This window comes from Plecotus auritus, assembly GCF_963455305.1.
Source record: "Plecotus auritus genome assembly, chromosome: 12".
Lineage (NCBI taxonomy): Eukaryota > Metazoa > Chordata > Mammalia > Chiroptera > Vespertilionidae > Plecotus > Plecotus auritus.
The window spans coordinates 34,391,745-34,419,014 of NC_137778.1; the positions used below are offsets into that span (position 1 = coordinate 34,391,745).

The window sequence follows — 27,270 nt, forward strand, 5'->3', positions numbered from 1 at the left end:
TGTAAGTGCTCAATAAATATTTGGTGAATGGCCCTAGCTGGTTTGACTTAAGAGCATTGGCCTGTGGACTAAAGGGTCCCAGGTTCAATTCCGGTCAAGGACATGTACCTTGGTTGCAGGCTAGGCTCCTCGCTGGCCCAGGACCCGGTCAGAGCTCATGCAGGAGGCAACCAATTGATGTATTTCTCTCACATCGATATTTCTCTCTGTCTTTCCCTCTCTCTTCCACTCTCTCTAAAAATCAATGGAAAAATATCCTTGGGTGAGGATTAAAAAAATTTTTTTTGGTGAATGGATGTGTGGATGGAGTGTGGCAATAAGTTTACTGTATCCAACTCTACTAGAGAATTTATCCTTGTATCTAGCTATTTTACAAACAACAGGAATAATAAAGCACTGTCATTGTGCCCAATATCTAAATTATATGAAATATTATTTTCACTCTATTCTCCTCAGATTAAAAAAACAAAAGTTAGCATTTCAGAGATAATTACAAGCCTCTTAGTAGCCTACCCAGATCCATCTCCTGACTCCTTTCCTATAGTTAATTACTAGTAAGTAATTTTCCCAAAGTCACACAATTAGAAAATAGCAGAGCTGGGATTTGAACCTACATCTCCTTGGTTCAAAAGCTTTTGCTCTTTCCACAATGCCCAGCTACTTCACCTAGATAAAAATTCATAATAGTGATAATATTTGTTGCCTACTTGTAAATGAATAGTAAGTGTGGTGTCAAAAGTTACTTAAAATAGTATTGTCCTGTTTCTCTGTTTACCATATTATTTAAGGCTATTTTTATCTTCACAAAATGTAAAAGAAATGAATTATCACAGATATCAAATTAGTATAGTTTAAATTGCAGAAGTGCTATTATATTTGAAAAGAATCTGTCAATTAACACATTGTGCGGACCAGTAGTTTTATTGCTACCTTTACCCAGTGGCCAGATAAGTTTCTATTGAACGAGTACAAAAAAATGTTTTACGTAAATGTTAAAGGCACACTTTAAAATTAAATACCCATTGCATTTTGAAGCTATTTATTGTACGTTCTTACAAGCTAATAGCGTTTTAAAGAATTCTCGTGATTGGCCACAAGCCTTAGAACAGGAAACACGAGAATGCTCGTGATCCGCCCACAATGTGTTAAGATAATTAATCATTTTTAGCAGTGTGAACGTTTATTTTTAGGAGACAGAACGGTAAAAGATTAGTATGTTTTCAAGCATTTCCATTTAGAAGAGCTATGTGGGGGGTCTGAATATGATCAGGCAAATGTGAAGCTGAGTTTTTTTTAAAAGACTGACTTGACAGTTGTTTGTGTTAATGGGGCATGACATGCGACAGCTGGGTTGTAATCCTCCTACTATTGTTGGCATTGATCAAGTCCTTATTAAAGTCTTATTTCCAGTTTGAACTAATACATTAAGAAGCAGTAGAAATTAAGGAAAGAGCAGGAGAGAGCCATTAATGTTTGGGGGAAAATATGTTTAGGGAAGAATAAAGGTTTTCAGTGCACTGTGTGAGAAAGAACAAAGACAGGGGCACTGAAAAAAGTGGGTAGGGCCCGGCTAACCTGGCTCAGTGTTCACTTCCTAAGTAATTCAGAGCTTAACGAAAACACATGCGCCTGGGGGAGAGGCCCTGGTTCAGGAGGCCTGGTGTGCATCTCGGGGATGTGCATTTTTGTTTGCTATAAACAACAGACATAAGCAATAAAGAAAAGTTTTCCTAGTAAGCAGTTTCTGGCCCTCCCCATCCCCCAGGCCAGCGATCAGCAAACTCATTAGTCAACAGAGCGGCAAACAGCGGGCTCGTGAGCCGCAGTTTGCCGACCACTGCCCCAGGCCTTGCTCCTCACCCGTTGTCTAAATTGAGAGCCAGGATGTGCCCAGAGGCTCCTCATCCTGACTTTCAAGATCTCCCGAAAATGGTTCTTCACTCCCATCCTCTCTGTTTCTCATTACAGGACAGTATGTGCCACTGTCTCCGTCCACTTGGCTCTCTGCACTTTGCTTAAGCTCCACCTGCCTTGATTGCCTTACGTTCTCTCCCAAGCCTAACCAGACGTGACTCATCCTTGAAGGAGAGCTGAGATGCCAGTTCTCTATGGAACCTTCTGACAGCTCTCCTTCCTAACTTCTAAGGTTTTTACAATTTGTACAGTTCAGATTGTCCTTAAATTGTAATTTGTCACATATTATACCCCATTTGTTCAGAACTCATACAAAGTTCAGATTCTGCATTGTGTATCAAAATTAGTCTTTTAAGATAACTTTTTTATAAAGAAGGATGCCTTTATATATGCCCGTCATCCTAAAACATCTCTCTACTTTTGTACACATATTGAGTTCTCGTAGAATTAAATCCAGTTAGGTCAGTCAATAAGTTAACACACTGCGTTCGACTCACGAGAATTCTCGTGTGTCCTGTTCTAACGTTTGTGGCCAATCACGAGAATTCTTTAAAAAGATATTAGCTTGTAAGAACATGTAATAAATAACTTCAAAATGCAATGAGTACTTAATTTTAAAGCGTGCCTTTAACATTCATGTAAAAACTTTTTTGTACTTGTTTAATAGAAACGTATCTGGCCACTGGGTAAAGCTAGGAATAAAACTACTGGTCCACAATGTGTTAACTATTCATCCCTTCTTTTATCCAGCAAATACTTATTGAGCACCACTCTTGGCTGGTGAACAAAACAGGCAAAAATCCTGGAGTTTATATGCTAGTGGGGGAAGACAATCGAGAAACAAAATACATAAGTAAATATGTACATTTTAGATGATGATAGTGCTATGGAAGAAAAAAAAACAATGGCGATATGAGTGCTGGGGTGAGGCACAGAGTGAGTTACAGTTTTAATTATACAGAGAAAGCAAACCACATGGAGGATCACCAAGCTCAAAGGCTCTGAGGCGGGAGTGTGTTTACTGCTTTTGAGAAATAGCAAAGAGAAACAATGTGGCTGGTGCAGAATGTGTAGGGGGAGGAAGAAAGTAAAAGACAGAATAAGGAGAGAGACTCCAGATTAAGTAGGGCTTTGGGCCTTATGGGCTAATGAAACTATTCCATGTTTCACTCTAAATTAGATGGGAAGCCAGTGGGGGTTTCCAGCAGAGGAGTGATCTGACGTATTTTAGAAGGGTCACTATGGCTCTTGTGCTAAGAATAGATTATAGGGGAGTAAGGGCAGGAGCAGGGAGACCAGTTAAGGGGGACTATTCAGATAATTTAGGGGAGAGATCCTAAGTATATTGGCCAGAGTGGTAGAGGTGCCAGTGGTGGTGGTGATATAGTTGGATTCTGCACATATAAATGGATATAGATGCATTGAAAGTAAGAATAGTAAGATTTACAAGCAGATGAGATGGTGTGTATGAGAAAGAAGAGACAAAATAACTCAAAGGTTTTGGCCCAAACAACTGCAAATAGAGTTTTTACTAAATATTGGGGTCCAGTGAGAAAGGAACGTATGCACTGGGAAGGATCAGGAGTTTTAGATATCTCAAGTACAAGATGTCTGCATTCAGGTGGAAATCTCTTGCTAGGAAGTGAGATATGGACTGGGGTTCCGGAGAAAGCTCAAGATGGGCATGTAATTCAAGTGAACAAAACATCATTCTTCTACAGTAATCATTCTAGCAAATGTGATTTCTTTGGAACTATTGCAACAAACCTTTCTATATTATTGGAAAGTTGTGAGAACTATATAAGCAAACGAGCCCATATTTAACAAATGTAATTAGCAAAATTCAATTACATTTTGAACACTCATCTATTCATCAATTCAACAGATATTTAGGGACTGCTTCCTAAATACTGTGCCATGAGAATACAAAGGCACAAACTACATCCTCAAAACACCCTGGTCTGGTTGAAGTGACTGTTAATGAAAGGGAATTTTTGGACTGGAACCCAGATTCTTTGTCTGCTGGAATCGAAGAATGAATCCACAGACAGAGAGTGGTATAGAAAAGGTGGAGATTTATTGTAGAACAAGTACAGACTCCCACGTGGGAAGAGGGAAAGAGTCCCACAGAATGGACTCCCACGTAGGGCGGGGGAAAGGGTCCCACTGAGTTCTTTTTCCCTATGGCTTATAAAGGCTGCAGATCCTGGTGCCTTGATATCTCCTCTGCTTGGTCACTATTCCCCTAGACTGGTTACTATAGCAACTCCTGGGCTCAAAGGTCAAACCTCACATGGGACATGTGAAGTTCTTCCCCCTCCTTCCTTGCTATTTTCCTATTCCCTTTGGGCTTTCTTCTTCTCCTTCTGGATGAAGGGCTTCCTTCTCTTTATTTTGTAAATAGAGACCTTTTGCTATTCCCAGCTCCCTCATTCTATGGAAATGTACCTTCTGCTGCTCTGCAGCCCTGTGCTTCCTCCATGGTCCCCTTAATTTCTAAAATTTCTAAAATTCCCTAAACCCGTCCTATTTTACCCCTAAAATTCCTGTTTCATTAACAGGTACAGTGGGGTGAATGTTACTGGAGAGGCTGTCTCAGTTGTAGTGGGACTGAAGTAAATGTGGAAAGACATGTAAGTGCTTGGGCAGCTTACAGACTAGTTGGAGAAACAAACACACGAGTTAAGTAGCTCTAAAGGGTGTAAACAATCCTTCAAGACAACAGGAAAACAATATCATGAAGCAGCATGTGAGCACTTGCCAAATGCAAATATTTGCTTTAGGAACTCAAAAGATGATGAAATCTTTCTAGGCTGGGAAGCAGGGAACACTTTGTTTGGGTGGGTTTTGATTTAGGGCCTGAAAAAAGTGAACGTGGCTCAGTGGTTGAGCATTGACCTATGAACCAGGGGGTCACAGGTCAGTTCCTAGTCAGAGCATATGCCCAGGTTGTGGGCTGGATCCCCAGTGTGGGATTCTCATCATTGATGTTTCTATCTCTCTCCCTCCCCCTTCATCTCTGATCTATACTAATAAAAGCCTAGGTGGCATCTCACCCTCGTGTCATCACAAGATGGCTGCCCCCACGTCATCACAAGATGGCCAGCAAGTGGGCAGTTGTGGTGGGTGATCAGGCCAGCAGGGGAGGGCAGTTGGGGGCAACCGGGCTGGCAGGGGAGGGCAGTTGGGGGTGATTGGGCAGGCAGGCAGGCATGCGGTTATGTGAGAGGGATCCCAGATTGGAGAGGGTACAGGCTGGGCTGAAGGACACCCCCTCCAGTGCACAAATTTCGTGCACCAGGCCTCGTGTGTGTGTGTGTGTGTGTGTGTGTGTGTGTGTGTGTGTGTGTGTGTATAATCAGAGACAGGGTGTCTTGAGGAAAGATGATGGTGGGGTTTTCCTTTCATTCTAAGAGGGATGAGATACCTGATAAGGGTTTTAAGTAAGAGAATGACAGGATAAGATCTGAGTTTTGAAAACATCGCTTTAGCTGTAATACAGAGCAGATGACCAAAGTTAATTCTGGCAGACGTGATAGGAGACTTCTATAAATGTTTTTGCTATGAGGTTGGTTGTAAGGATGGGACATTCACTTGAGCTATCTAGCAAAGAGTATGATGTGTAGGGCTAGGTCTTGGGTAAGAGGACTTGGTTAGAGATTTGGGGGTTGTTTAGGAGACAGAAGTGATAGCCCTAAAAGTGGATAAAATCTCAAAGGGAGAAAGTATGAAGAGAAAAAAAAGCAGAAGGCTAAGGACTAACCATCATTTAAATACTCACTTTAAGGAGCAGCAAAATCCAGAAAAGGGGACAGATGGAAGAACAAGGGACCACAGGGCATAAGAGGAAATAGGCATTAATGTGCAGAAAGAAATATCTAAGTTGGATAAGAATACCCTGCATTCTTATGCAATGTTACTTTTCATAAAGCTTTCATTAAATTATCTCACTTGATAAAAGAATCCAAGTAGACATAGCAAACATTATTAAACACTAATCAAATCTGGTATCCTGGTTCCCCATGTGCCAAATGGAGGTGATAAGAACTAGGTTATCCCTTTTGGAGCATAGACTGAGAAAGTGCCTTAAAAATCACCTAATTTCCAACCACTTCATTTTATAAATGAGGACAGGTAGGCCTCTGGAGAAGTGCACTTCTGAGGTCAGACAACTATTTAGTAACAAAGCTGGGACCAGAAACGGATCTTCTTGAGTTTTAATTTAGACTTTTCTCTTCCTGAACTCTATTCATTTATTCTAAGAGCATGGATATAACGAAAATAACTACATGGATTTTAAATGTCTACATTTTTTAAAAATGAGTATTTTATCTTAAGTTGCCAACGGTCTATAGTAAAAAAATATGTTGACTACTTATAATCCAAATCGATACGAGAGAATGCTCAGTTCAAATTATGCCCTCCTGAGGCCACTTGATCCACTCCAACTTTTCCTGTCTTTCAAAGCAAAGGGCAAGTGCAACTCTGAATGAAGTGTTCTGCCATCATCCCAATAAGAATTAACCACTTTGTCTTCTGGGTTCTCATAGAGTCAGCGTTTTCCAAACTTCAGGTGGAAACGTCAGTGTGTAAATGCATCAATTCAGTGGGTCACTCCCAGAAAGAGAAATAGAACAGATAACATCAGTGTGCATCGCATATAGTGGTGGTGAAACGGAATTTTTGGACTGGAACCCGGATTCTTTGTCCGCCAGAATTGAAGAATGAATCCATGGACAAAGAGTAGTATAGCAAAGGTGGAGATTAATTGAAGAACAAGTACAGACTCCCACGTTGGGAGAGGGAAAGGGTCCCACTGAGTTCTTTTTCCCTATGGCTTATAAAGGCTGCAGATCCTGGTGCCTTGATATCTCCTCTGATTGGTCACTATTCCCTTAGACTGGTTACTATAGCAACTCCTGGGCTCAAAGGTCAAACCTCACATGGGACATGTGAAGTTCTTCCCCTTCCTTCCTTGCTATTTTCCTATTCCCTTTGGGCTTTCTTCTTCTCCTTCTGGATGAAGGGCTTCCTCCCCTTTATTTTGTAAATATAGACCTTTTGCTGTTCCCAGCTCCCTCATTCTATGGAAATGTACCTGTTGCAACTTTTCAGCTTCCCTATTCTATGGAAATATACCTTCTGCTGCTCTGCAGCCCTGTGCTTCCTCCATGGTCCCCTTAATTTCCAAAATTTCCCAAACCTGTCCTATTTTACCCCTAAAATTCCTGTGTCAGTGGTAACATTACTTTCTGAAGCTTTCACTTCATTCATGTATGTGTGCTGGATTGCAGTATAAAATGTAAAAAGTGTGGCAAGCTTGGAGGATTATAGTGTAAAACACACATCTATATCCGTATAACTCTTTGAGGTTTGGGACTGTCCTCACCTTTCTGTCCCTCATGCCCAACATACTACTTGGTAGGGACTCCGGAGATGAAGAGTTCTTATTAGAAGAATGAAGAACAGGTAGGTTGGGGAGGAAGTGAGTACTTGAATTAAGTATAGCTTTCTTTAGTCTTCTTTACTTTGGATGTGAATATTAATTTTTTTCAACCGAGTATTTACTGCAACCAAGAACCTGTGTTTGGTATGTGTGTCTCCCAGTGACCTTCAGTGTCCTGTGTGATGTGGTATAAATAACACTTCCTGCTAATGCTGCAGCTGTCATTCAAGGATCTTAAATTGCTCTAGGAGCAGGATCTGGTGATGAGTGCTGGCTCCACTTGGCAGGTGCGCGAGTTAGAACCAGGGACCGGCTGAAATCTCCGGGCTCCAGGCTGACGCCTCCCTCCCCTCCCACCCCCCTCTGCCCACCCTCTCTCTCCCTCATCCCACTGACCCTGCCTTTTTGTGAGCTTGTGTAATGGTAAACAGAGTTTGCAAAGATTCCAGTGACCGAGAAGGTTGCTGTTTAATTTGGGCTGACTCTGATGTATAATGGCGGGGGGAGGGGGTGTGTGTCACGGAAATAAAGACTGTTGATTTAAGCAACGCTGGGATGGAAAAGTCAGGGGAGAAAACTGTGAAGGCACTGATTAGAGGTTTGGGATCATCCGAGGAAATGAGAGACCCCTCTGGCTAGTAGCTCTTTAAGATTTGCACTTGACCTAAAGGGGCTATTTGACTGTCTATGTGTGATATCCATTTTGTGTCCACTTGTTCATTTGTTCATTTCTTCCTTCTGGCCACACTCCGTTGGTTGTGTGTGTGTGTGTGTGTGTGTGTGTGTGTGTGTGTGCGCGCAAATCAGCCACCAGGAGTTTAAATACCACTCCTGCGCCCCGCCCCCCCGCCCCGCCCGCACAAACACCGTTCATTTCCTTCTCTTTTTCGTAGCCCTACCATCACCTTGAATTACTCCCCTTCCCTATTTCCTGGAAGCTTCTCGGGGTCACCCCCCCTCTCTTTCCCCAGAAGCTGTTAACTGCCCACAGTTGGGCCTGGGCGGCTCTGGAAGGGTGGCAGCTTGGAGTCCTGGCTTGGAGTCAGGTTACACCACTTGTGTGTGTCTGAGTTCACGCAGCATGTTCCTCTGTCAGGGATTCCGCAAATATCTCCCGGAGGTAAAAAAGGAAAGTGCGCTGCGCTCCAGCACCCAGACCAGTGAGCCCCGCGTCCCGAGTCCCCGAGAGCGCCAGCCACCAGGGCCATGTCGCCGTAGCCTCCACCGCACCCCGGCCGCTCGCTTCATGCCTCGGTGCAGCCGCACCACGTTCCTGGGGTGAAGGGGTGCCTGGGCATGCTCCTCCCCATGGGTAGCCCACCATGTCTAATGGATATCGCACTCTGTCCCAGCACCTCAATGACCTGAAGAAGGAGAACTTCAGCCTCAAGCTGCGCATCTACTTCCTGGAGGAGCGCATGCAGCAGAAGTATGAGGCCAGCCGGGAGGACATCTACAAGCGGGTGAGTGCGTGCAGGGGCGCGGGCGGGGCTGCGCCGCGCATTGATATTCCAGGCCCTTCCTGGCTCGCGCTGTGTGCACTAGCGAGGGAGGTGGGTTCCAGGCCTGGACGGCTCACTTTAACGTGCGTGACCTTGGCCAAGCCCAGTTCACCTCCTGAGAGAGGGAGCTAGATTGAACCAGAGGTTCTCAAACCGCGACAGTGTGTGTGGAACTGTGCAGAACAATCGCCTTGGGAGCTGGTTAAAATGTAGATTGTTGCCTCACCCCGGGATTCTGACTTAGTCACCAGTGGGGACGCTGGGAAATTTGCATTTTAAAACAAGCCCCAGAGGTGGCTCTGAAGCTGGTAGTTCCCAGGTGTCACACTCGATAGAGAAGGGTTGCGTGTAGCGCTGGCTGGCCCCGTGGAGGCAGAGAATGATGCTGCGGAGAACAGGGCAGCCACGGAGAGCATTTCTTTTTCTTGAGAAATTCATGTTCAGTTTTTTAAAAATATATTTTATTGCTATCAGAGAGAAAGGGACAAGGAGAGAGAGATAGAAACATCAATGATGAGAGAGTATCATGGATCGGCTGCCTCCCTCATGCCCCACACTGGGGATCCAGCTCGCAACCCGGGCATGTGCCCTGATGAGAATCGAACCCTGACCTAGTTCATAGGTGGACGCTCAACCACTGAGCCACTCCGGCTGGGCTCATGCTCAGTTTTGAAGATAGTTATGTAGAATAGTTTTAAAGACAGAATCTTAGGCGTTTTCAGTCTTAGGAATAGGTAAGCTTAGAATGAAGAAAAGGTAGCGGCAGGCCTGCGGAGGGGGAGGGGAAAGGGTGGCTTCCCTGAACCAGAGGGCTGTCTTGATTGACAGCTGAGTGACTAGGGTGGGGATTGGCTGAGTTGAGGGTGAGATGAGACAGCACCTTGGTAGAGGACATCAGGCTGTGGGGGACAAGGATTAAGCGTCCTGACTGGTTTCCACAACATTGGTTTCCACGGCCCTCTTAGTGTCTGTGCAGGTGCTGAAGTGGCCTGAGTGACCTGGAGCTGGTCGCCTGGGACTTTATCAGAGATCCTAAATCTCCAGCTGTTTACACAGGCTGCTAGATAGGGTCTTGGTCAGAGGAGTAGCTGGTCTGCATGACAAATCTTGGTGCCTCCTGAGAGAAGGAGCTAGGTTGAACCAGAGGTTCTCAAGCTGCTTATTTGGTAAATGATTATTTGGTAAATCAACTAATGTGGACCGCTACATTGGGGGGGGATTTAGCCCCATTGTCTGTTTTTCCTGGATTTCCATGTTTTACTCTGAATTTTCCTGAAACTGGTCTAGATTCGCCTTTCAGCTTTTACATGGCTAGTGATGTGCCTCAAGGAGCCACCAGGGTCAAGGAGGATATTGCCAAGTGAGGGTTGTTGGCTCAAAGATAAAGAGAGAGGGGAGAGGGTAAATGGCAGTATTTGCCTCAGGGTAGAAATAGTGAATGTATTTGTTCACTGGAGCATTTTTCTCTTAATTGTCCCCAAAGCAAGACAGAAGGAAGAATAGTTTCTTAGATAATTTGAGGTAAAGGTTTGTGTTTTTTTTTGTTTTTTGTTTTTTTGTTTTTTTTTTAGCTTGAATCAAGGGATTGCTTGAATCATTTGTTGTCACCCTCTGCTCTGATAGTCTCCAGTGAACACTGCGGGCGGGCTGTGCAGAGGCCCAGCTGTCCGGGAGAAGCATGATTAAGATTAAAGGAACTGCTGAGGGGTGGGGGCGGGGAGGGAGTGGTCACAGCACATTGTCACATGCAGAGGTGACAACCATTTTGTTCGACCAAAGTCGCCACTAGTCCCGTTTAGGAAACAGACATGGCTCTGTGTCCTCCTAATGTCAAGTACAGTGAAGTCAGGCAGCTACTGGACAACACGATTGGAGGGATCTCAAACTACTGGGTCCCCTGATCTCCCTTCTCACCAAATCTTCGTTCATTCCACCTGTCACATACTCATCCCATTTGTCTGTGACTTGGGAAACACTAAAGGCTTTTGTTCAAATGCTCTTATTGGGGAAACAGAATACATAAAGCCATTATTAATCACTAGAAAAGAGGCACCAGGATTTGTCATGCAGACTTTTCAGCTCTGAGTTAACTCACCTTTCACCTGGGAGATTTATTTTCTGCAATAAGTGAGACAAGGGAGGGTCAAGACGCCCTTCTGGTACCAGCTGCTTGTCAGGGAACTTTAATTCAAAGTAATCAATATGTCATTGTGGGATATTTTGGGGTGGCCTGTCTTGGGCCCCACCAGTGTCTTATGTTCATCCTTGTTAGTCACATCATGATTCCATGAGATTAGGTGGATGAAGTAACAGCCATGTTGGCAAAGAGACATCAAGGGTGATATGCATTACATCATCACACAGTCAGGTCATTCAGATGGGAATTCAGAGCCCTGTTTTGTGACCAAACTTAGCTTGTTTTTTCTTTAGTGTTGGAAGGACACTTCTTTAAATGGAGTAAAAATATTAAATCACACCCAACTGAGTCAGAATCTGCAATAATTTGGGTGCTGCCTGCATGGTTCTCTTAATAAAACCAATGTTTGCGAAACATGTAATGTAAGTCTGTTGTGGATAGTAAGTATTTGATCATTTTACACATCTCCGCTACTTCAGATTCAGTTGAGATATTTGTATTAGGAGTGAAAATTACTGTCTTTAGGAGAGACAGACAGGCTTTTTACCATGATGGCAGCAGGGGAGGGAAATACGGGAAACTTGAGGAGAAAAGGACTGGAGAGAGGGGCCTGCTTTCCAAGTGGCAAGTCATCCTTTATGTAGTTGCTTAAGGGAGAGACAAAAATAGATATAATTCATAAGGATTTTAATTAATTGTAAGAAGATGTAAGAGAGTTTTATAAAAACCTGGACGTGTCAACTGCAAGGCAAGTAAATAAAGGAGTTAAAGGTTTCTCTCTTTCAAGTTGTTCAGAAAATTCAGAAGTAATTTTTTTAAAATATATTTTATTGATTTTTTACAGAGAGGAAGGAAGAGTGATAGTCAGAAACATCAATCAGCTGCCTCCTGCACACCTCCTACTGGGGATGTGCCTGCAACCAAGTTACATGCCCTTGACCGGAATCGAACCTGGGACCTGTCAGTCCGCAGGCTGACGCTCTATCCACTGAGCCAAACTGGTTTTGGCCAGAAGTAATTTTAAGACTCATGCTACCTACGGACTAATAAAATAGTATTAAATTATACATAAAATTTGGTTCTGTGAGACTGGTTACTTTTAACTATCCTTTAGCTTCAATTTTTGTAAATAATTTAAAAACACAGAAAGAGGCTGCTTACCCTGAGCACAGAAAAAAATGGGCATATATCTACCTGATTAGGTGCCACTGCCCCCTCTTGGTAGCAAATAGTAATTGTAGGTTCAGTTTTTGGGGAAGACCGTTTTGAATGTGTCTTCCCAAGAAGAAACCATTGCAGTACTGTTAGCTCCTGACTCTGGAGCTGAGCAAAGTGAGAAAGTGCTGGAACTGGTCCACAGCTGAGTATGGCCCACTCCTTCAGAGGGTGGCTTGTTGGCATTTCTGGACTGCAGCTGCTCTGGCCAATAATTTCTGGGTGGCAACTTGTTGATTTCCTCGTTGTTGTTGATTATCTAATACTGCATCTTCTCATTATAGCTGAGTGTGCCACCACTAGGAATATGTTCTGCCCTGGAATTAATGAAATCCACTGCTGTGTGGAAAACACCCAATCCACTGTGTTTCGCCTTATGATAGCTACTTACTTGTTTAAGCTGCTGTGAGTTTATTATTATGGTGCTTTAAAAAAAGATTTAAGAATGGAATTTAAAATCTGACAGATCCAATAACAAAAATATCAGGAGAAGCTGACGGTTATCATCCTGGGCCAGGTAAAGTCAGTGTTTAAATCTGGCATAATTGACGTTAGAAGGTTAAAGTGGATTTGGCCTTTAGATGGGAGTTGGCAGAGTTGTGTTCTATTGTTCTTCAGCCCTGAAACTGCCTGATTTCTCTGAGCTATGGTTTCTCAACTTTGAAATCAAATGATATTTTTCCTGAGCAAATTTTGAAGTTTATACATAGCATCTTCATGCAGCTAGGTTTTTAAAATTGTGACAAACAGACTATTGACTTTACTTGCCTACTAGATTTTCATTTCTGCTATTCAACTGTCACTGGGCATAGTAGTTCAGAGTTATGAACCAGCCTGGCTGGTGTGACTCAGTGGTTGAGCGTCAACCTATGAATCAGGAGGTCACCGTTCAATTCCCGGTCGGGGCACATGCCTGGGTTGCGGGCTCAATCCCCAGTGTAGGGCGTGCAAGAAGCAGCCAATCAATGATTCTCTCTCATCATTGATGTTTCCATCACTCTCTTCCTCTCCGAAATCAATAAAAAATATAATTTTAAAAAAGAGTGAATAAATAAGAAAGGCTGAGTTTGCTTAATTTTTTTTAATATATATATTTTATTAATTTTTTACAGAGAGGAACGAAGAAGGGTAGACAGTTAGGAACATCAATCAGCTGCTTCCTGCACACCCCCCACTGGGGATGTGCCCGCAACCAAGGTACATGCCCTTGACTGGAATCGAACCTGGGACCCTTCAGTCCGCAGGCCGACGCTCTATCCACTGAGCCAAACCAGTCAGGGCTAAATTTCTTTTTTTAACAATATATTTTATTTAGCAATGGTACAAAGTCCTTTGCTTGTATACAAATTATTATGACTGTGATTAATTATAATTCAAAATGTTTTATCATCTTGGTTTAATATTTTCTGATATAATTTGGTCTGGTTCTAAATTCAGCTTTAAAAAAAGTTTTTAAGACTTATCTCTTTTTGGTTGATCCTGTCTGCTTCCTTAGTTTCAGGGGAGAGACGGGCTTAGGCAAAGTGTACAGGAATGTGCTGCAGCGAACTCACAGATTTTCCTAAGAGTGTGGAGGAAAACAAGGGTCCGGTGGGATTGAGAGGCTGCCACATTCTATCCTCGTTCCCTCCCTCCTCACCTACACCTACCTGGAGCTGTGGTGTCCACAAGGCCAGTGAGCTCTCAGCACCGATGATGAACTTCGGAGCCTGATTTACTCTAATTCACTTTCAGTTATCCCCTTAACTACGACGTCCACCTATTTATACTTCTGCATGAACTTATTACAAAGCCCCTTCTTAGTATTAGTTATGTCCATCCAGGCTTACACACTTATAGACATAGCATGATAGTTGAAAGGAGGCACTCTAAATTCCTGTCTCAAATGTTTCCCTTATTTGCAGTATCCCCTTGACCATTTGTTCACTCACATTTGCACACATTCATTCAAACATCTGTTGATTATCTGCTATATGCCAGCTACTGTGTTGATGTTGGTAGAGAAAGATACTAACAAATAAATTTAAAAAATGATATAATAAGGGCTTCCATAGAGATACAAACATATTGGTCTAGAGCAGTGGTCGGCAAACTCATTAGTCAACAGAGCCAAATATCAACAGTACAACAATTGGAATTTCTTTTGAGAGCCAAATTTTTTAAACTTAAACTTCTTCTAACACCACTTCTTCAAAATAGACTCACCCAGGCCATGGTATTTTGTGAAAGAGCCACTCTCAAGGGGCCAAAGATTCGCATGTGGCTCGCGAGCCGCGGTTTGCCGACCACGGGTCTAGAGTACAAAGGAGAACAATAAAATCCACCAGGAAAGGTCTTGCCAAGTGTGTGAAGTTTGAATTGAATCTTGAAAGGTGATTGACACAACAAGGAATGGGAAAAGCACTACAGGCAGAAGAAACAGCATGTACAGCAACACGGAGGCATGAAAAAGCACTGTGTGTTGGCACACGCCAGGTCTTCAGTATGGCTGGGGCACATGGTAAGGCTTGTGGTGGTGGGAAGGTGAGGCTGGGAGGTAAGCAGGGGACAGATCATGGAGAGCTTTGGGACTTATCCATTCATTCATTAATAAACATTAATTGGATACCTACTCTAAGGACTCTGCTAGAAGTTGGGGGTTCAAAATCGTAAAACACAAGCGAAGGAGTGTGGTAAAAAGCAAAAACCGAGATGTGTACAAAGTTAGTTGATGGATGGCACCGTGGAAAGAAAAGGATTTTGCCGGAAATGAAAGCCTAGAGACAAGAAAGCGCATGATTCATGTGGAGAATCGAAGTGGTTTTGCGTTGATAAATTGAAGTGGTAGGCATATAGAACAGGCTTTGAAGTATGCAGGACACAGTCCTTTGTGCCATTTTAAAGAGTGTAGACTTTATCCTGAGGATGATAAGGAGCCATTGATGGGCTTTAAACAGTGGGGAACCCCCAGATCCTTCTGGTGGGTGGGGAAGAGGGACTCCAGGAAGGGAGTGCAGGAAAGCAGGAGGACAGACAGGCCAACCAAACTGTGGACAGTAAAAAGATCAGTAGCTGGCAGGGGGGTGGGGGGAGGGAGGGATGAACAGGCAGAGCAGAGAAAACTTTTAGGACAGCAAAACTATTCTGTAGGATACTATAATGATAGATATATGTCATACATTTGTCCAGACCTATAGAATGCACAACACTATGGACTATGAGTGATGATCATGTGTCATTATAGGTTCATCAATTGCCACTCATGCCACTATGGTGGGGAATGTTGATGTGGGGGAGGATGGGGTATGTGAAAACTCTCTGTACATTCTCTGCCCAGTTTTCTGTGAACCTAAAACTACTCTAGAAAATAAAGTCTATTGTTAAATGCTAAAAAATTAAAGAAATTTTAAAGAGACAGAATGAGGACCCATGGCAATAGGAATAGAGGGGAGGGAACTGATCTGGGAAATATTTAGGAGGTAACACATCTGTAGGACTTGGTGGTTGATGTGATGGGAAGACTGAGGGAAAAGAATCGAGAAGACTGTCAGGCTCAGCCGCGGTGCCTCAGTGGTAGAGCGTTGGCCTATGAACCAGGAGGTCATGGTTTGATTCCTGGTCAGGGCACATGCCCCTATTGTGGGCTCAGTCCCCAGTAGAGGGTGTGCAGGAGGCAACCAATAGATGATTCTCTCTCAGCTCTGTTTCTAGCTCTCTATCTCTCTCCCTTCCTCTCTCTAAAATTAATAATAATAAAATGTATATAATGTATTATATATTTTAAAGACTGTCAGGTTCCTGGCTAAGACAGGTCACTTTTTCTGGGCCTCTGCTTGTTTGTGTGTAGAATGAGTGGGCAGGAGCTGGATCCATGCCAACATCCCTCCCAGCTCCAAGTTCTGTGATTCTGAACAGCCTCTTTTGGATACTCTCACCCTAGCTTAGGTAGTTGCCTCCCTTCTCCCAGTCTCTGAGCTCAGGATGCCTCTCAGTGCGGGAGTTGCTTGCAGAGCTGAGATGGCTTTAAAACTGCCAGCCAGTGTCAGGAAAATCTGGTGTTGTAACCAGGTAGCTGGGGTTATAATTAGCCCAGTTGCTAGGGGAAAACTGAGATTCTGTAGGCATGGACTGCCAGAAGCAGCTTTTCCCTGCTGCATGAACTGACTCCTTTGCAGGAACAAAGTCGATAGGAATGGAGTGTTTTCACGTGTTTTTAGAGGATTCAGTTTTTGCCTAGGGCAGTGGTCGGCAAACTCATTAGTCAACAGAGCCAAATATCAACAGTACAACGATTGAAATTTCTTTTGAGAGCCAAATTTTTTAAACTTCTAACGCCACTTCTTCAAAATAGACTCGCTCAGGCTGTGGTATTTTGTGGAAGAGAGCCGCATGTGGCTCGCGAGCCGCAGTTTGCCGACCACGGGCCTAGGGTATAGGATAGGCTGAAAGCAGAAAACAGGTTTGTGCTGGGGCTACTCAACATCTTCTGTGTGGTAGGAGGAGTGGGCAAAATTCTCTTGATCTGTATTTGGGTAGCTGGAAAGAGACTGCACATGATGGAGAGAAATAAGAACTCACAGTTTAGCCGAAACCGGTTTGGCTCAGTGGATAGAGTGTCGGCCTGCGGACTGAAAGGTCCCGGGTTCGATTCCGGTCAAGGGCATGTACCTTGGTTGCGGGCACATCCTCAGTGGGAGGTGTGCAGGAGGCAGCTGATCGATGTTTCTCTCTCATCGATGTTTCTAGCTCTCTATCCCTCTCCCTTCCTCTCTGTGAAAAATCAATAAAATATATTAAAAAAAAAAAAAAAGAACTCACAGTTTAGAGCTAGAGAGGATCTTGAAGGTAATCTACTAGTATATAGTCCTTTTGCTTTTTAATAAATATTTTTACCTTAAAATAATTTTAGACTTATAGAAAAGAGGCAAAAATAATATAAAGAGTTCTTATATACCATTCATTCAGCCTTCCCTAATGAGTAAGCCCTTTATTTTTATTTATTTATTTTTTTAAAAAATATATATTTTATTGATTTTTTTTACAGAGAGGAAGGGAGAGGGATAGAGAGCCAGAAACATCAATGAGAGAGAAACATTGACCAGCTGCCTCCTGCACAACCCCCACTGGGGATATGCCCGCAACCAAGGTACATGCCCTCAGCCTATATACGCCTTCCGTAGGGGTTTCATTTATGTTTCTAAAGTCACTGTGAACATTTTTTATCTCTGCTTCCTGCTCTGACCTTTGCCATCTCAGCTAAGCAAGTTCAAATTCACACACTTCACAGTGAGGTGAGGCTCTGTGATACATGGAGAAGGCACAGAGTGGGGGCTGGGCACACTGGAAAGAATCCACCCTATCATGTTAAACAGCAGCTAAGCCACCCACACACCAAAAGACCTGGTACGTGCTGTTCCGTGCAGAGCTAAGTAATGGTCCAGGTGGCTTTTTGCCAGGCAGGGTTAGAACGGACTTTGGGCCACACTGGGCAGTTATCATACCTGTTATTTGGAAACTTGGCTTGAAGAGGTTGGAAGTAAATGAAAGGCACTGCCTGCCTTGTAATGCCAGCTTTTCATCCCCCAACCTCACGCAAGGTCCCACTGCGTGAAGGGCTGGAAGCCACCTCTTTATGTACACAGGGCCTTAGAAAGCCCTCATGGGGGTTTGAGGAAGAAGCCTGCTCTGGGGCCCCTGGGTAAGTGGAGGGAGCTGGCCAGCATGCAGGCCATGACCTGGAGCTAAGAAAGGAGAGTCTGGGCCATGGCTGAGGGACAAAAGTAAGAAGTTCTTCCGGGTCACTTGTTCTGGGTAGGTTTCCAAGCTTCCTCTGAGGCTGCCTCTCTCAGAGTTCTCCATTAGATCCAGTCAAACTGAGTCGATGCTCAGTACTAAACATAGATCTGGTCCTGCCTACCTGGCACCACTCAACTGATGACACAAGGCGCGCTGCCATCACTCTGCTCTAAAGTCAGGGACTCTGAGTCCAGAGCAGGATCTTCCAGGTATAAAAGTCAGATGAAGGTGGTGGGACTCTGGGGCTCAGGTGAGTTTTACAGATGGGGAGCACTCTCTCTTCTGAGTCTGCTTTCTCTCTGACCCCTTCTCGGCTATGGGAGTGTGAGGCCTCAGAGTATTCTTATAGTCAAAACGGCCATAACGGGTCCCTTCCAGCCTCTGGAAAGCTGGGAAGGAGAGCAGAGGGGTCCCTTCAGTCAGGGAAAGCTTGGTTGTAGAGGGGCCACATAAGGGCTTGCCTGAAGTGCTACAGGTAGAGGGTGATCAGAGATGGTGGTTAGAACTGAAACTCCACCTCAGGCTTTCGCCACCCTCAACTGCTCATTTCCAAATGGCTCTCTCTTCTCTTTTCTCTCCTGTTTCCCTACTTCTTCAAGGCGTGTGAGAGTATGTCCCCCGTGCCTCAGAGTCTTGACATAAGATGTAAGAAAAGAAGTGATCAGGAGGAAAACTCCTCTACTGCTCTCCAGAAGTTTCCAGAGCCAGATCTTGTCCCACCTTCTTGTATCACTGTTCTCCCCCATTTTTAGGCTCTTTCTGTCCTTCTTTGTCCCATATCCTGTCTCTTTCCCCTCAATTTCACACATGTAAATGCTAAATACTTCCCATTTATACCCTCTTGGAGAAGGAAATCCATTTAGTGTTACTGCAGGCCAGGCTCTATGCTTTTGCATTTTATACATATTTAATCTCAAACCCATAATAGCCCTGTGAAGTTGGTGTCTTGTCCTCATTTTTTTCCATAGGGCCAGGGTGTGTACCTGGTATCCCAGCAGCCACATGGCCCGATTCTTGAGTTAATCAAGGCCTTGGCACATCCTTTAGAATTAAAAGTTAGTCCCTCTTTCAAATGCAAATGATGCTTTTTAGTGACTAACTCTACATTGTATTAAGGCCTGACCAAAGAGAAAAGAAAGAGTTCTAGTGAACCGATATCTATTTTCATAGTGGCTTTCACCAAGACTGTGACCGGAAGGGGTGGCATTATCTCACTGATCTATCTGCAGTAAAAGGTGGCATTGACCTCATTTTACTTGTGAAACAGGTGCAAATTGCTATGTGGAATGTAATAGAAACCGTGCTATCCTTATTCCCATACACTGCCCTGAGTCTGGTATGGAACTCCAGAAATACAGAGGAAATTAGGAAATATTCAAATCAAAATACAAATTAGAAAATGAGGTTTATGAGAAAAGGGCAATGGAATTGGGATTTTCAATTTGGGGAAGAATAAACTTAAAGGTGACCTAGTAGTAGCTTTTAGATAAATGAAGTCTGAGTATGTGACAGATGATCAGCTATGCTCTGTGTCTGATGAGAATAAGAATAAGTTGATCCTAATTCAAACATAAGCATTTAGGCCTCATTCATGAAAATATTTTTAACCACCTATTATGTTCCAGGTGCTATTAGAAGAGTTTGGAATATTGTATCAATGAACAAAACAGATAAGCATCACTAGCCTCATGGAATTTATATTCTACCTTGAGAAGACAGACAATGAACAATAAATACGTAGAATATTGGAAAGTGATTAAGTCCTCTTCAGAATAAAAAGAAAAATATAGAGCAGGGTAAGAGGGTCAGAAAGTGTAAGAATGGAGGTCAGGTTGCAGTATTAAAAAGTCATCAGGGGAGGCCACATTTAGAGAGTGATTTTAAAAACACACACACAGCCCTGACAGGTTTGGCTCAGTGGATAGAGCGTCAGCCTGCGGACTGAAGGGTCCCAGGTTCGATTCCGGTCAAGGGCATTACCTTGGTTGCGGGCACATCCCCAGTGGGAGGTGTGCAGGAGGCAGCTGATCGATGTTTCTAACTCTCTATCCCTCTCCCTTCCTCTCTGTAAAAAAAAAATCAATAAAATATGTTTAAAAAACAAAAAACCACACACACATATTCATTACTTCACAGTTTACGTGGGCCAGCACTCTAGAAACAGCTGAGTTCTCTGTTTAGCATTTCACTAGGCTACAGAGAAGGTATTGGCTGGGCTGAGTTCTCATCTGGAGACATGATAGTGAAGAATCTGCTTTGAGCTCGGGTGGTAGGACTAAAGGTCCCAACTTCCTGCTGGATGTTGGCAAGAGGCTGGCCACAGTTCCTTGAAGCCACCTACCACCCTTTGCCATATGGGCTTTTCCACATGGCAACTTGCTTCACCAAGTCAGCAGGGAGAGGCTCTAGAGAGCAAGTCTGCTAACAAGACAGTCTTAAAGGCTTAACATTGACACAGCAGTGACAGTCCCTACCTTTGTTATGTTTATTGGGTGGAAACTAATTACACATGCTGCCCATACTCAAGGGGAGGGGACTATACAAAGGCATGAACACCAGGAGGCGCAGATATCATGGGAGCCATGTTAGAGTCTGTCCACCACATAATCGTCCCACTTTTTTTTTGCAGAGATGGGATGGGAAGGGGAGTAAATAAACATGAGAGTGACCAATAGAGGAAGATTTGTTCCTAGGTTCTACCTTCACAGCATTTATAACCATCAAGCATCCCAGATTGGTGGTCTCCATGCTGAGCTCCTTACTCACACTTTGTACTTGGCTATTTGCATTGACACTTCCTTTATCAGATCTTTCTTTACATCTTTTTGTTTAAATCAACTTTATTAAGTGTACAGTTTGATGAGTTTGAACAAATATATACATCTATGCAACCATCACCACACAATAGAGATATAAGGTATTTTATGACCCCCAAAATTGTATGTCCCATTGGTATCAAGCCTCTCACACCACTGGCTGTAAGAAACCATCTACTTTCTGTCTATGGCTTAGTTTCATCTATTCTAGAATTTCATATAAATGGAATTCTGGTGCCTGGCTTCTTTTACTTAGCATAATGATTTTGAAGTTCATTCATGTTGTGTCACTAGTTTATTCTTTTTTACTGCTGAGTATTATTCCATTGTTTGAATATTATGCAATTTGTTTATCCGTTCACCTGCAGGTGAGCATATGGGTTGTGTCCAGTGACTGGCTATTAGGAATAAAAGTGCTCTAAATATTCATGCACAAGTCTTTGTTTTATTTCTTGCGGGTAAGTACCCAGTAGTGGAATTGCTAGGTCATATCATAAGCATATATTTCAATTGATAGGATGCTGCTAAACTATTTTCCAAAGTGGCTATGCCATAGAAAATGTTTTTTAAAGCAATGCCTTAAAGGAAATGAGGAAGTTAGCCAAGCAGACAACTAGGAAAAGAACATTCCAGAGCAGCCATGGAGCCTGAAGCAGCATGAGAAGGTGCAAGAATGCTGAGAGATGGGGTCCTAGAGGTAGTGGAGATGATGCAGATCAGATAGGCCCTCTTAGATAAATTTAAAGATTTTGGCTTTAACTCTTATGGATAAGAGAAGTCATTGAAAGGTTTTGAACAGAGCAGTGACCTAATTAATGAGAGTTCTATCTGACATTTTATAAAAAATATATTTTATTGATTTCTTACAGAGAGGAAAGGGAGAGGATAGATAGCTAGAAACATCGATGAGAGAGAAACATCAATCAGCTGCCTCCTGCACACCTCCCACTGGGGATGTGCCTGCAACCCAGGTACATGCCCTTAACCGGAATTGAACCCGGGACCCTTCAGTCCACAGGCCAACGCTCTATCCACTGAGCCAAACCGGTCAGGGCTCTATCTGACTTTTGAAGAAATCTCTGTGGACTGACAGTTGGCAGAGGGGAGTGGAACTGGAGAACTGGGTGAAACAGGTGAAGAGGTGAATAAGTACAAATTGGTAGTTACAGAATAGTCACAGAGATATAAATTACAGCACAGGAAATATAGTCAATAATCTATAATAATAAAAGCATAATATGCTAATTCAACTGGACATTCTTCTGGACGAAACCATGCTGTGAGGGAAGCCTGGGTCCCGGGTGCCTGCCGGCGGCCGGAGGGAAGTCGGTGCTGGCAGCCGGGGGAAGGAAGGCCTACTCTTGCACGAATTTCGTGCATCGGGCCTCTAGTATCAAATAACTATGTATGTTGCCAGTTGGGTACTTGAAATATCTGGGGGATCACTCTGTAAAGTACATGATTATCTAACCACTATGCTGTACATCTGAAACTAATAAAGAATAATATTGAGTGTAAACTATAATTGAAAAATTAAAAATTTTTGTTTAAAGATCACTGTGGTTATGATATTGAGAATAGGCTGTAGAAGGGGAAGGGTAGAAGCCAGAAGGGCTGCAGTAAGCCACATAGGAGGTGATGGTGATCAGACTAAGGTAATAGCAGTCGATGGGGGGAGAAGTGGTGAAGGTAGCACCAAGAGGATTTGCTGATGAAGGGATGGATATGGAATGTGAGAGAAAAAAAAGGTATTAAGGAAGACTCCAGGGTCAAAGCCCAAGCAATTGGAAGGATGGAGTTGCCATAATTAAAACTGGGAAGGCTATATGTGGAGCAGGTGTGAGGGTGGGGAGTGGGATTTCAATTTTGGACATTCTGTGTTTGGGATGTTTGTTGGACATTTCCAGTGGCAATATCAAGCAAGCAGTTGAATTTATGTCTAAAGTTCTGGATAATGCATTGGACTGGAGATATAAAATGTGGGTGTTGTGAGCATATAAATAGTATTTAAAGCTGTATAAGATCACTAGGGAGTTAGAACTACCAACGGGGAAGAGGAAAGGACCAAAGACTTAACCCTGGGTCACTCAAACATTAATAGTTTGGGGAAATGAGGAAGAACCAACAAAGGAGATAGAAAAGATACGACTGGTGAAGTGGGAAGAAAACCAAGAGTCTGAAGTCATGGAAACCAAGTAAAGAAAGTATATAATGGCCCAGCCAGTTGAGTGTCAATCTATGAACCAGAAGGTCATGGTTCAATTCCCGGTCAGAGAAACATGCCCTGGGGTTTTGGGCTCAATCCCCAGTGGGGGGTGTGCAGGAGGCAGCCGATCAATGATTCTCTCTCATCATTGATGTTTCTATCTCTCTCCCTTCCTCTCTGAGATCAATAAAAATACATTAAAAAAAAAAGAAAGTATATAATGGAAAAGGGCGGGATCAACCTTTTGAACTGCTGCTGATAGCTCAAGTAATATGATGACTAAGAATTGACCTTTGGCTTGGCCTGCATGGCTCAGTGGTTGAGTGTCAACCTATGAATCAGGAGGTCACGGTTTGATTCCCAGTCAGGGCATATGCTTCCGTTGCGGTTGTGGGCTCGATTCCCAGTAGAGGGTGAGCAGAAGGCAGCCAATCAATGATTCTTTCTCATCATTAATGTTTCTGTCTCTCCCTCTCTTTTCCTCTCTGAAATAAATTTTTAAAAAATTTTTAAAGAATTGATCTTTGAATTGAACAATACAGATGTCACTAGTGATCTTGATTAGAGTAGTTTGATGGACTGGTGGAGGCAAAGCCTGATCGCAGTAGGTATAACAGAAACTAAGAGAAGAATTGGACTCAGTGAGTACAACAGATCCTATTTAGGAGTTTTGTTGCAAAGGAGGGCAAAGAAATTGGACAGTCACTAGTAAGGGCTTATAGAAGATTTTAAAAAAGATAGATTAATAATAGCATGTTTGCATACCAATAGAATTTTCTAGTAGAAAGTGAAATATTGGTGAAAAGAAGGGAAGAGTTTCTGGATGATTCTTTTAAGAGGCAATGCATAAATGGAATGTTTGGCTTTAGGTGGGAGCATGGATAGTTGGTCTTTGGTCACAAGTGGAGAGACAGAGTATATGAGCTCAGATGCCTGTGGATGGACAGATATAGTGGGAGAATACTGTCAAGAGTTTTCTTCTAGCATTTCAGTATTCTCAAGGAGGTAAAAAGCAAGCTTGTAATACTTTAAACAATAAAGAAAAGAAAAAGCAAGCTTATTCTCCCACTGTGTATTTTCAAACATGCTCCTAGAGTGAGTCACTCTCCCTCATGCGTGCTAATTCCTGCTGACATGTCCTTGTTCACACCTGGAATACCCCTATCCCTTTTCTCTGCTTATCCAAACCTTTCTCAGGTTTCAGAGTCCAACTCAGGTTCTACCTGCTCAAGAGGGCCTTTCCTTATCACGCTGCCTGAAATCACCTTCCACTCTGTGCTCTTCCAGCAACTACAGTTGAGATGCGTTATTTGGCAAATGTTATTGAATTCCTGGCTGGCAACTATCTTTCCGCATATACAGTCCTTGTCCCTCCTTTTAGATTATGAACACTATGTGGGGTGGATTGATCTCAAACTTCCTCTGCAGCCTTCAACATAATCTTCTACATTGTTGAGCCTATAACAGAAACTCAGAAAGTTTGTGTTGTTTGCAAACACCCTGAAAGTTGCAAGTGAGGCTCATCTGTACAGAAAAAGAGGAAGCGCAGAACACCTTTGCACCCTTTGCTATCTCCTCCACCTGGGAGGCCCAGGAGCTGTGCTTGCGAGGTGAACCCTCATCTCTTCCCAGAATCCAGCAGCCTCTCCAAGAGAAGGGTTGGCAGAAATAGAGAGCAAACTCATTGAGGAATGAAATAGGTAAGAACAAGAAATTCTTGTGAGAGGAAAGGGGGTAAGGGGTAAGAGATCAAACAAAGGACTTGTATGCATGCATATAAGCATAACCAATGGACACAGACAGTAGAGGGGTGAGGGCCTGTGCTGGGTGGGGGGGGTTAAAGGGGACGGGGAGAAGTCAATGGGGGAAAAGGGAGACATATGTAATACTTTCAACCATAAAAAATTTTAAAAAGAAAAAAGAACAAGAAATTCTTGACAGTAAGAATTGCTAAGAGTGGGCTCTGGCCCTCGCCAGATTGGCTCAGTGGATAGAGCATCCACCTGTGGACCAAAGGGTCCCTGGGTTTGATTCCGGTCAAGGGCAGGTACCTTTGTTACAGGCTCCTCCTTGGTCTGGGCCCTGTTTAGGGAGTGTGCAGGAGGCAACCTATCAATGTGTTTCTCTCACATTGATGTTTCTCTCTGTCTTTCCCTCTTCCATTCTCTCTAAAAGATCAATGGGAAAAATATCCTCGCATGAGGATTAGACCTCCTCCCCCCAAAAAAAAGAATGAGTTCCGTTTTGTTTTGAACAAATTCACTCATTTGAGAAAGATGTAATCATCTTCTATGTATGGGCACCGTGCTAACAACAGTGGGGATACAGTGGTGAGAGAATAGAGGGGTCCCTGTCCTCCTGACACTCATCGTAGTGCCTGAACATAGTTTGAGTAGGACTGGGATCTGACTCCTACTCAGTGCCATGCTTGCTACCACTCGTCTCGTTTCGCTTCACTTATAATGAGCTGGAGTCATGTCTGTGTTTTGTTGGTTGCTGAATGCCATCATCCCGTGAAACGCTAAGATTCTCCTGTACCACAGGATTAGTGTAATGCAGGGCAGAGCGTTTTCCGTGCAATGTACCGAAAGCTCGTGCACCTTTCTCCTAACATCTTATGGAGCAGTGCTGTCCAGTAGAAATATAATGCAAGCCTCAGACGAAATTTAGAAATTTCTAGTGGTCATATGAAAAGAACATTTTTAAAAAATGTGAAAATAATGTTAATAATGTATTTAAAATATTACTTGGACATGAAATGAATATTTAAAAATCGAGAGTGTATATTCTTTCATGTGGTTGGCCTTTGCAATCAGTGTGGAGTCTTTGAAGTCCTTACAGCATATCTCAGTTTGGACTGGCCACATCTCAGGGGTTCAGTAGCTACATGTGGCCTGTGGCTGCCCCCTCGATGGCAGAGCTGTAGAACCTACAGTCGTAAGTGCTGCGCCTGGTCCCAAATGGAAGCTCAACCACAGAAGTGCTGACTGATCAGAGGGCCTGGCTGCAGGACACAGCTGGGCTTTCCAGGAGGAGTGCCTTAGATTCCAGTGTGGAGTGTAAGCTTCAGGGTAAGCAAAACTGCCCTGCACTTTGCAGGACACCAATCAGTGGCCCTGTCCTTTTTGAAAAAATAAAAGCAAATGAGCTAAATTTGGAGATAAATGTCAGATCATGTTAGACAACATGGATTCTTTTGTAACAATTTATTTTTATCGATTTCAGAGAGGAAGCAAGAGGGAGAAAGAGATAGAAACATCAATGATGAGAGAGAATCATTGATCGGCTGCCTCCTGCATGCCCGCTATTGGGGATTGAGCCCCAATACCAGGCATGTGCCCTGATTTGGAATCGAACTGTGACCTCCTGGTTCATAGGTCAACGCTCAACTACTGAACCACTCTGGCTGGGCAACACAAATCATTTAAAAACATTTAGTAGGCCATATGTTTCCTGTGCACCAATTTATCTATAGAAAAATTAATATAGTGGTTATATTTTTTAACTTCATAGTAAATTTTTACTTTGTTCCCGGTTCTAGACCTGCTGCCCAGAGAGAAGCCAGGGAGAGCTCAGGATGGTACCCTGAGCTCCCCTTCCAGACTAGCTGAGGACACAAGTCATTCTGAGCATCCCTCTCAGCCCCATGCGTGGGGCTGGGCTCCTGTCTGCACACAGGTGTCCTAGGAGTTGCAGGGCTCTCGCCTCGCCCCGGCTTTCTCAGGAGGCCTGCACTTTGCTAGATTAAGGCCCACCAGGCCTATTTTTGGACCAGAGGCTCCAGCCAAGTGAGAGAGATGCGTCCAGCTACGGAATGTTCTGGGAGGGAGAGAAGCACTGAGATCATTGGTATTTATGTGTACAGTTTCTCACTTGCCAGATCAACAGAGGCTTCAGGGACTCAACCAAGATTTTAACAGAGTGGCCACGGGGGACGAGTGGCTGGAGATAACACTGAGGACAGTTGAAGTGCAGAGCAGCATGGACACCAAGGCAGTGTGTATAAAAGATGTCTGAGCTTGGTCTATCAGGGGTCCTCAAACTTTTTAAACAGGGGGCCAGTTCACTGTCCCTCAGACCGTTGGAGGGCCAGACTATAGTTTAAAGAAAAAACAATGAACAAATTCCTATGTGCACTGCGGGCCCGGGACGAGTCGGCTGCTAAGCAGGACAGGCAGCGGCACCCGGCGGGCTGGATAAATGTCCTCAGCGGGCCGCATGTGGCCCATGGGCCGTAGTTTGAGGACCCCTGGAACTGA

General features: G+C 43.6%; 1 protein-coding gene across 11 annotated transcripts in view; it reads left to right on the forward strand.

Moving 5' to 3' along the window:
• The window catches only part of LOC308237049 (myomegalin), a 158,824-nt gene that overhangs the window by 40,661 nt on the left and 90,893 nt on the right, over positions 1-27,270 (forward strand). For 6 of the 11 annotated variants that reach the window (XM_080647417.1, XM_080647415.1, XM_080647414.1 and 3 more), the window contains exon 4: positions 8,713-8,823. The exons of 3 other annotated variants lie outside the window; for them this stretch is intronic. In XM_080647417.1, coding sequence (XP_080503543.1) covers positions 8,713-8,823 — 111 coding nt within the window. Of the gene's footprint in view, positions 1-7,912; positions 7,959-8,383; positions 8,481-8,712; positions 8,824-27,270 lie in introns of those variants that run through there. 2 more of the 11 variants (XM_080647413.1, XM_080647429.1) reach the window with 2 other exon arrangements.